Below are 11,316 nucleotides of genomic sequence, written 5' to 3'. Positions count from 1 at the left end.
CAAACGAAAGCCACGAAAGTCACTACAGAAACTGATGCGAGGATAAAACCAGAAAAAGCACCATAAGACTTGTTTACATCAGGGTCCTCAATTTTCAACTCATCAAAACATTTAAAGATGTACATATACACGTCTATGAAAAAAGGAAATCATCGTATAGGCCTATACACAAGAAAGTAAATGTAAGCTTTGACTCAGAATACAAAACCTTGATCTGCATGATGCAGATAATTTCCCGCACATTTGAATGGCTGATCTCCTTCTGCTAACCACATAGCCCAGGGGTGGGCAACTCGCGGCCCGGGGGCCACATGCGGCCCCCACCTTCACTTAATGTGGCCCTCAGGAGTATAATTAAAGGCATTTGAAATTACATAAAAATGTTCATTTTCAGGATTCCAATTCAAAAATAGCAAAAATTACGACAGTAATATATGGCCCTAGGGAGTGAGTGTGGAAATATAGTGGCCCTCTCCATTGTCAAAGCCCTGACATAGCCTATCTGTTATCTTTAGCATGTGTGCTGGTTTCACTACCTATGGTGCATGTTTGCAGGCTCAGTGTAAGAGACTATAAGCCCAGTTTCCACTACCATGGCCTCACACACACCACTCCACTCCACACACTGCCTACTTGTACCATCGTTTCCACTGCAAGGAATTGGGCTAAGTGGTGTCAAAGTGGTACTAAATGAGTGCCTAAAAGTACCCACGCAGTACTCTGGTCCCCTGTTACTTATTTTGCACAGATATATTGGCACTTTATTAACTTTATTAAATTTGTATTTTGCACAGTCATGACTTTATTGTTGAATACTGTTTCCTGTTTAGCTGAGATGGCCACTCAGCCAACGAGTTCCACCTGGGGAAATGCTTGGTGCTTAACAAACATGAGGGGAAAGTGCAATGTGGGTTATAGGTGCAATATGTTTGGGAAGTGCAATAATGTGGAGTTTTATTGTTGAGGTTTGATTGAATGCCTAACAATTGCCTGTGATGTGTTTCAGTAAGGATTGGGCTGGACCATGTCAGGATAGCAGGAGGGGGGGGGGGGGGGGGTAAGATGTGCTGTAACTTGTATAATTCATGTAGTTCACAGAAACTTGTAAGATTTGTATGGTTTAAGGTTATTTATTTATATGTATTTATTGTATGCTTATTTATGTATTTATGCTATGTTCTCATTTGAAGACACCATGGTAAATGGTATAGTCCAGGCTCATTATTTCCAGCTGGTTATAAAAGGCTGCCATTTTGCCAGTCAACAGAAGTCTGTGCTGTAAGTAGAGCGCTTCCTGTGTTTATGTCAGTTGGTAGTGCTTGGTTGGAGAATAAACATACCAGTTGGTTAGCTCTGGTCCATAGCCCTAATGCTAATTCTGCCCTGCATTAAGGCTAGCTCTGGTCCATAGCCCTAATGCTAATTCTGCCCTGCATTAAGGCTAGCTCTGGTCCATAGCCCTAATGCTAATTCTGCCCTGCATTAAGGCTAGCTCTGGTCCATAGCCCTAATGCTAATTCTGCCCTGCATTAAGGCTAGCTCTGGTCCATAGCCCTAATGCTAATTCTGAAATGCAGACCAGCCTCTCTTCTGTAGCTGGAATATAAAGAACGTTTTACCTATACTCACCAATACAAAGACGGGTTGTGTAATTAGAAAGCTTACTTTCCTTAGTGGACGCAGTCTGAGCCCCCCCACCACACGTATAATATGTACTTTTTGGCCAGAAAGGGATTGTTTTCACCAGACGGAAAAATCGTTTTTCTCTTGGCAATATCGGTAGAGGGCGCAGTGGAGTAACAACGTATTTATTTTTCCAGTGGGAAAAACAATCCTTTTCTGGCCAAAAAGTAGGCTACATATTATACGTGTGGTGGGGGGCTTTAACCTGACTCCGCCAGATGGGGCAGCAGAGAGTACACTGGGTTCCCCCCTCCTGCTCCCATCTGGGAACTCACAGGCAGACTTGATGCCCGGCCACAAAACGGCCTGGCCAATCAGCGGCAGCTAGAGGCGGGATCAAGGCAGCACTGTATGCCTTGATCCTGCCTCTAGCTGCCGCTGATTGGCCCCTTTCGGAACCGTTTCTGAAGTTTGGACACGGCACCCTAGGGTCCCTGACAGCCTATTCCGCCCTCCATAGGATGCAGATGTACCGCCTCCGGCACCAGGGCAGGGTGGTCGGTGCGAGGCAGTAACGTAGGGACACGCAGCTAGCCAGTCGCCGCTCGGGAGGCGGTACAATGGGAAGTCAATAAGGAAGTCAAGGAAGAGAGAGGAGAGAGAATTTCAGAGAAGCCAAAACTTTAAAAATACTTAACGGCATCGGCGGTTAATTAAGCAACATTACACGAAAGGGTGTTGTTTAAATGATAAATGGTAAATGGTGCATTTATATAGCGCCTTTATCCAAGGTGCTTTACATAGATTGTGCATTACATTCACCCATCCACACGCACATTCATACACCGATTGCGGCAGAAGCCATGCAAGGTACCAACCAGCACATCGGGAGCAATTTGGGGTTCAGTGTCTTGCCCAAGGACACTTCGACATGTAGACAGGAGGAGCCGGGATTCGAACCGCCGACCCATGGATCATTGGACGACCTGCTCTGCCTCCTGAGCCACAGTCGTAACGTGATTATTGCCACGACAGGGATGCGGTGAGGAACGAGACAAAGTCGAGTTCCGCAAGCATCACTGAAGTGGCAATAATCACGTTAAACAACACCCTCAAGTGTAATATTGCAATTATACAACAGTTACCCTTAAAACTAAGAAAATTGCTGAAAAAATATATTTTCTTTAATGACAGATGTAGTCTGTATACGACCACAAATGTCCCAAGAAACTAGCTCGCCTAGCCACCGAGTTTGCTAGCGCTCTGGGAAAACAGAGCAGCTGAATTCTTTGTTTTGATTAGGTGGTGAATGGTGCTGGTTTGATCCACGGCTAGAAGCCGTTTCAACCAATCAGATTGCTTCCTCGAAACGACCTGTTGTATAATGCAGTTTCGCCCACGTTTCCGTTGTCTCCTATAGCTGTGTTATGCATCTTCGAAACATCTCACCAACACTCAAGCGGCGCCGCGGCTCTCCGTGAACAGAGAGTATGTACATCTGCATCCTATGGAGGGCGGAATAAGCTGTCAGGGACCCTAGGGTGCCGCGTCCAAACTTCAGAAAAGGTAACCGAGGGTGCCGAAAGGGGCTAGGCTATGGACCAGAGCTACCAGTTGGTTAACCTTTACCAATGCCTCTGTACGGTTTCTCCAGCATCTAAAACGGTCATTCATACACTAGTTTTCGCCGGCTGCCGGCTACACTAGTAATAATAACTTATGGCAGCAGGCCTGTCTAGAGTTTGAATGGACAGGTATCACTCAAAAGGGAGACATGGAAGAGGAAGGATGGATGGGGAAGGATCGACAATATGGAATGTCAGAACGGGTAAGCTCCATATATGGATATCTGAGGGTTTGAGGTCAGATGTAGAGTTTCTGGCCAATAGTGATGATGAGCAGGGCATTACAGGCATTCCCATATGTACATATATGGGCATTCCCATATGGGTATAATATTGAAGACATGATGTCATGAGGGGGTGACGGAAAATGCATGTTTCCATAGTAAATGCGACCTGCTGTCGCAATAATACTTTATATTGTATTATAATTATTATCACAGTTGTAATATATTATAATCATTTATATTGTATAATCACAGGTAGGTTCTCGCCAATAGCTGAAGTACTCTCCTGTGCACTCACTCATCTAGGCTACATTACACTGTTAGACAAGAAACAATGACCTCCACCTATGTCTTTACATTACTTCAATTCTCTCCGGGAGGGGAGGGGAGGGGGTACTGCAAGGGGGTACTTATTTTAACGGAAACGGTAGATATTTTGATGCAGTGTGGTGTGGTGTGGTGTAGTGTAGTGCTAAAGTTGCAGTCGGAATCGGGCTATATTTGAGTATGTTTTTTTTGTATGCTGAAAGTGTCACTACACTCAGTTTAGACACATTTTCTTCTCATGTGTTAATTATTGGGCTTTATTTAAATAATTAGAGGTCAGTTTACACAGCAAAGCGCTCAATGTTAATTTACTCTCCATCTTCGAAAAGTAGCAGATCTACAAGTTCACAACGCATTGTGATGCACAGCGGAACAGTGCGAATTAGCCTATAAAGCAGGCTTTTACAGGCCAACAACAAAGTTTAGCACGTAAGTATATGTACTTATATGTAGCCTAAATGTGACTATAGCCTACCACAGTGCTTAATTTTGAAACTAAATACTGAAAATGGGGAAGTGATGTAAAATGCTTAAAGGGGCATTCCACTCATTTTCAACATTTTACTATGTCATTAATGTACCTTAGAGCTGTTTTGTGGAAATAATACAAAAGTTCCCCCATTCTGTGTTTCCTAGAATAGAGGTCTGAAAAAAATCATTAACCTGGTGAAACACATCTTGATGATGTCATCAAGATGTGTTTCACCATGTTAATGATTCTTTTCATAATTACAGTTCTAGGAAACACAGAATGGGGGGGACTTTTTATTATTTCCACACAACAGCTCTAAGGTATATTAATGACATAGTAAAATGTTGAAAATGGGTGGTTTTCCCCTTTAAGTGAATTATTATTTTATTAATTTACATTCTATGAATTTGCATGCTTTTGCTACATGATATGCCATATTCGGTTTTCTCCTTTGTGTTTCTCAAAGGGGGGTTTGGGGACCACCAAGGGTCGTTGAGGGGGTTCCAGGGGGTCCGCAGAAAATTCTACAAGGTCACAACATGTCACACCAGGATGTGTTGTGAGCTTGTCGATAAGTGGCTATTTTCGAGAAATAAATAAATAAATCTTGAAAATGTGGAATCATTTTGAAGAAAAATGTTAACATAAATCATTTCTTATATTGGGGCCGCCCTGGCAAAACATCCTTTAAAATTGCGGTCCAGCACAGGCAAAAATCTGGGATTCCTCGACATGAAAATCTTTTGGAAACCGAACAGAATATCTTATACGGGGAGCTGAGTGAGGTAGTGGTCAAAATAAGCTGAAAAAAGATGGGGGGGGGGGGGGGGGGGGATGTTTCCAAAGGAGGATAGTAGTTGCACAAAAGTTGTTCTGTTGGCTACGAGTGTGGTGTCAGTCAGTCCCAGTCCCAGTGGCTCTCACCGTGCACTGTGCACTGTGCACGCCTGGCCTGATGGGAAACTGACTGTAGATCAGGACATGGCCTCGTTTGTTCACGGCCTCCCCTCTCTGAAAAGAGTTATGCTGTCTGTTTTGAATGGACAGCGTTTTTCTTTGTGTGCTCGATCAAAACAGAGGGCAAAGTTAGTCAGCAAGTTGCATAGCTTCTGCATTCTAATTCTTCAAGCCTCTTTTGTATGAAGTTTGACACAATGTTTTACACTGTGTTTGACCTGAATGGGATCCTGGAGGTAGGAGTGATTTTTTTTTTCTCTCCCCAGCCCCAAATACAAAATAGAAAGAGGTAGAATGGCATTTTAACATTGTGATATTTCTCCTATTAGCTGTAGCTATACTACTAGTAAAAGAAATGTCAATCAATGAGGTAGAAAGCCAACTACAATAAACACAATGATACAGCTAGAATTGCTAAAATATTTATATGCTTTTTATCTGATCTGTATCCTACCCACGAGGTATTTGACTGTGAATCCCTGGCACTTTTGATATTACCTGAAGGCAAATGGTATAGATTTATACAAGTTATTTACAACAACAGCCAAGCCATTCCTCTGGAAACTAGGCTGCAGATCAAAGGATTGTTTTGATCTCTACTTAGCATATTTGTTTAACCTAGCCAGTGATTCTGAAAGTGCACAAGCTTTTCGGTGATATGCAGAGCACCCTTTATCCGTCTTTTTCTTCTGTTAGCTCTGGATTTAAGTACTTTCTGTATTTAGGAGACAACTGGATTTGCCAGCTTTTGAAATTTAGTTGCTCACTGCTAGCAGTCTTGGCACTCAGAAAGAGATAACTAGGTATGTTCTACTGCTAATCCCTATCGGCCTTATAATAGTATTTGTGGACTGTACAGTACTCAATTAGGTCATAATGTGCTATTTTTATTCCCTTTAAGTTGGATTAAATGTGAAAACCTGTTTGTTGTTGTTTTTGCTCGTTTAGTACTTTAGTTTCCATCTAGTGTTTAATGTATGTTCTTTGAAAATGATTGTTTTATTCCGTTTCAATCAGTAACTTTCCACACAGGACTGTAAAATGTCAGGAGAAAAACTATGTCCAAGCTCTCTCTCTCTCTCTCTCTCTCTCTCTCTCTCTCTCTCTCTCTCTCTCTCTCTCTCAAAAAAAAGATGCCAGGGCAATCAGGACATTTTGTGGAATGCTTAAGAGAATGCATACAATGCCCTAATTCTCTCTTACTTTGGTTTTGGGGAAAGATGAGCCCAGGTTTACTGGGAGCCAAAAAAGGGGGCAGATGGCTCACAAGAGGGATAAACCTGGGAAGTCATGCTGTAAATGTGTTTTACAGAAAACAATGAAAGGAGCAGACAAAGCGATTGTGGCAAAGTCCTTTGGAAAATGGAAAAGCAGCTCTCTAAGGTCCAGGACCATGGAGAAGCCGGATGAGCTGTCCGAGGAGACCAAGGAGGAGAGCCTTTCCAACTGCACCTGCGAAGCCCCACAACAAGGCAAGAAACCAGTCCATTTTCTAACTGCATAGGACACAGTCCTATGTCTCTCAGCCTATTTTTCTTGTGGCAATTTTTAATTATTACTGTGGGTGACTTGTTTTTCGATTTGACTCTCTGGCCCAGCCATATCCGGTGAACAAACAAACCACATTGTTGGGCTGGAGAATTCCTTTTGAGGGAAAGTGTGTCTCCAATGATACAGCGTTGCCAGAAAAAAGACAAAGCAAAAAATAGCAAACACAAAAACAGTCACAGGTGCATGAGAGAAAGAGAGAACCCAGTGAATGGTCACTGCGGACCCCAGGAGGTCTTTCAGTGTAAGCCAGTGCGGTGGGTGGACTTCTGACAAGGACATTGGTTCTCAGCCAGGTGGAGTGTGTAACTGAGAATGCTCCTGTTTATTCTTTTCACATGCTAATGTGGCTCCTATGTGACTTTAATGCTGCAAAACTTTATTCCTGGAGTTTTCATTGTTTTCTCTCCCCCCCCCCCCCCCCCCCTACAATACGAAGTTTTAGTTTTTATTTCCTTGATGGTTGTTGTGTGAACTCCTGAACTCTTCACTGTAAGTTGGCCATTTGTATGTCAGGAATGCATTTATTTTATTATGAATATTTTAGAAAGAGATATTTTCTTCAGTGGGACAAACAGCAAGCTATGCCTAATTAGTTATTTTATAGTGGAGGTTAACTATTCTAACAACCCCTTTTCTTTTTAATTACTCATCACAAAATGCATTTGAATTTTTTGCTTTGGAACATTTTAATTTAGCCTAATATGTACCAGATATGAACAACCTTACAGAGTAGATATAACTGTAACTTTACAGCACATTAAATCCTAAATACCGGTAGATATCTTTCGGATCCTGGACAAAGGCACCCCTATGTGGACACAATAAGAACAGGGTGGCTGTTTGAAATGCATTGGTTTGTATAGTTTTCAATATGCGATACATGTACATGGTTAATTATTACCATTACGGTATACACACGCTTTAAACAGGACCCTTCATTATAAATTCAGTCGCAAGTTTAGAGTCAGTTCAGTTTCTGAGAAGGCCAGTGTGGCTTCACACTATAGTGCTTATTCTATACCTTGTGGGGCAAAGTCTGTAAATAGCTTCAAAGGCATATTGCCATCTGTACTTCTAGAATCTCTTCTGCATAACCATTAACCCATTTAGACCTGATATTGAAATTTAAAAAAAGGCTTCTAAATCCTAACATTTTTCTCAAAAAACAATGTTTCTATGTCATGTGGTGCTCAACCTTTTTCATGTCAAGGACCCCCAGAATTATCTCTATTGAGCCACGGACCCCCATCTCAAAATATGTGGTTCCAGGGACGCCCCCCAGAAGCAACTATTTGAGTTTAAAACGCTCTGAAAGAAAATATATTCAAAGATTTGCACCACATGTTCACGATTAAAAAAAAATAGCAGACCTACAAGCTCGTAGCGCGCCACTCGGTGGCGCGCTATGAGCTTGTAGATCTTTTAGAGCTTGTAGATCTTTTAGATCTTTTAGAGCTTGTAGATATTTTTCAACAGCTGAAGTTTAAAATTGTGCCGAAAGTGGTTAAAAAAAAGCTATAATGTGACACAGATGCGGCGTCAGGTCTAAATGGGTTAAAACAAGCTGTCTCAGAGGACAGCATACGTATTGTAGCCTCAACCCTGAATTACTGTGTGTTCAGTATAATTATAAGGGAGGAGTGTTGCCAGGCTAGAATGCAGAATGCCAGGTGCACACTCCCATAGTCTGCCATTATGAGCAACTCGGAGCATTAACGGTAGTATCGACGACGTGCCATATCCAGCTATCACTTTACTCTGCCTGTTAATGGCGGAACTCGTCAGTCAGTCATTGGTTTGCTGAAACAGGCAGAGAGGGGAAAAGGCAGAAAGTGCAACACCGTGTAGTTTGAAGTGTTCCGTTTTTCCTAAGCCTGCTTAGGTTATGTGACTGAGCCATGCTGCGGTGTGAAATTTTATCCCGATACTGGCACTGTATCCGTGTGAGGGAGTCTTGTAAAATGGGTTTACTTAGCGCTTTTCCTGGCATTTTCCGAAGATAGCAAAATGCACAAACACTGCCCATGCTCGGATTAACTGTTCAACAAAATGATGCAACTCTTTTGTCTTTCTTGTGTGGCATAGGTTCCTTAAGTTTAGTGGTCATCCAAAAGTGCGTGGATGGACACGTCAGAACGCTGATGATGTTAATTTATCCATTTGTATCTCGTCTCAGAGTGTATAAAGATGTAATCACCGGGTCCATTTGGTTACAATGAAATGTACACTGAGGAATTTACTGTGTATATCAGCCTTGGTTTAATCGTCCATGTCTAAGAATTAACCAGGTAAACTGCTTGGAAGGAACTATTCGTTCCGCAACAACGGAAATATCCTATCCAAATTATTTTGTTTGTCACGTTAGAGATTTTCACTTTCAAAACAAAGAGGTATAGAGCGCACACCCGTAGCGGGGAGTTGCTGACCGCAGGAGATAAAACTTGAAAAAAAGGGAAAGAGGCCGCACAGCTCGTAGTATAGTCACGATGCGAGAATGTTTTATTGAACCGACGTTTCGGGAAAACAGGATGCCTTCTTCAGGATGTGATCAGAGTTTTTTTTTTTTACTTTAACCCATTTTGGGACGGGAACCGCTTTTGGTGTTAGCATTATGTTATGCTTTAGCTATTGAAAAATAGCAGATCTACAAGCTCATAGCGCGCCACCGAGTGGCGCGCTACGAGCTCGTAGATCTGCTATTTTTGAAAAATCGAAGAACGACTGACACAGAAACATAGCTTTTTCAGAAAACTGTCAGGATGTAGAAGACATTTTTAGAATCTGATATCAGGTCAAAATGGGTTTTAAAAGAGATTGTTGTCTGCTGGATGTCCATTCCCAATATGGAGAAAGAGATGCCTCTAAAATGACATGTATGTATAATGCTGTAGGTGTGGTGGGATATTTTAGCGCCCTGGTGTACAGTGTGTCGTGCCAAGTGCACAGAGAGCTCATGAATTCACAGCTGAGGACACACGCGCGCACGCATGCGCACGCACGCACACACACACACACGCGTGCACACATGCACGCACGCACGCACACACCTATATATATATATATATATATATATATATATATAGGTGTGTAAATGCAACAACGATCTTTGTCATAGATCAGGGAACATCTCCATGGATATAACTTATTTACATTTTAATTACTACCATTTTTTTAATTTTATGTGGCCATAGCAAGCCCAATTCCTCCCCTTACACTAGAAAGAAGCAACATTACTGTGTCCCCCCCCCCCCCCCCCCTCCCCCCCCCCCCAAAACTGGAGGTTTAGATGCTTGTTTATCACTTTTAAATACCATCATCTTTGCTGAAATCCCCTCTCAAAAGAACCTTTCACTTGCTGGAATAAATTCAAATTAAAATTTAAATCCCTCTTTGCATTTCTTCAGCGTCTTTTAACCCATTTTGGGCGGGAACCCCTTTTGGTGTTTTAAGCTATTGAAAAATAGCAGATCTACAAGCTCGTAGCGTGCCACTCGGTGGCGCGCTATGAGCTTGTAGATCTGCTATTTTTGACAAATTAACTCAAACCTTTGCTTCTGCTGGTCCCTGGAACAACATATTTTCAGATGGGGGTCGGCGGCCAATTACATCCTTGACATGAAATATTGAGCACCACTGATACAGAAACATGAGGTATTTCAGAAAACTGTCAGGATTTAGAAGACATTTTTTACATTTCGACGTCAGGCCTAAATGGGTTAAAATAGCTGCCTCCTTTTAGAAAGCTGTTTATGTAGTGATCTGTTCATAATCCAGTTTGTTTCTCAACAGCGAAAAAACACAGAAATCGTATTATCACTATCTTGGAGAGATGATGCGAGAAATCACAAAGTATAAACGTCAGGATCTGTGGAAGTTACCAAAGTTATGCATCTGAAGAATGTGGCAAAAGCCTTTTCACTACAGTAGTGTGAACATTACCATATTGACTTGCAAATGTACAGCACTTTGGGCCATGAGCAGTCAGAAACATAACTTTTAATAAAGCTGCTGTACATTTTTCAAAAATGACAATTGCTGCTCTTTCAACAAATACCCCCAAAATTGCCTTATTTTCATATGAACATGTATTCATACCTGTGAAATGTTGTTCTTATGTGATGCACAGCTTTAAAATAAGAATAATTTGCACAGTGCCGGACAGGTCATGCAGATCTCTGTAAACAACCTTTTTTTTCCCGAATCTCACGAAGCGTTCACCTTCCAAGAGAAAAACAATATCTAATCAGAAATGTAATAAATAAAGAAAAAATAAAAGAAACAGCTGATATTTATAGCAACACCTTTTTGATAACAATCCAGTCCAAATGTAAAATGACGCCATAGGGAAATTTAATATACTCAAGCTAGATTGGATTTATTGTTAGAAAACAAATTATAATTGTGTCTCCAGAAAGTTAACCAAAGATCTAAACAAAAGGAAATCAATGGCCAACCACCATTAATCACTCAAAGCTAGCTACTTGTGGTGAAGAAACTTCATAATCAATTTCTTTGTTTTGCTCAAAGGGCATTTGCA

At 41.6% G+C, this 11,316-nt stretch overlaps 1 protein-coding gene across 1 annotated transcript in view; it reads left to right on the top strand.

The window, feature by feature from the left end:
- Positions 1 to 5,425: 5,425 nt before the first annotated feature.
- st18 (ST18 C2H2C-type zinc finger transcription factor) overlaps positions 5,426 to 11,316 on the top strand; it is a gene marked incomplete at its 5' end in the record, with an annotated part of 45,961 nt that continues 40,070 nt past the window's right edge. Inside the window, 2 exons of the mRNA XM_079529521.1 lie at positions 5,426 to 5,464; positions 6,541 to 6,715. Coding sequence (XP_079385647.1) covers positions 5,426 to 5,464; positions 6,541 to 6,715 — 214 coding nt within the window. The remainder of the gene's footprint in view (positions 5,465 to 6,540; positions 6,716 to 11,316) is intronic.

Source organism: Electrona antarctica (genome assembly GCF_951216825.1).
Source record: "Electrona antarctica genome assembly, chromosome: 19".
NCBI classification, from domain to species: Eukaryota; Metazoa; Chordata; class Actinopteri; order Myctophiformes; family Myctophidae; genus Electrona; species Electrona antarctica.
The sequence above is the reverse complement of the archived record's forward strand: the minus strand, read 5'-3'. Positions and strand labels throughout refer to the sequence as shown.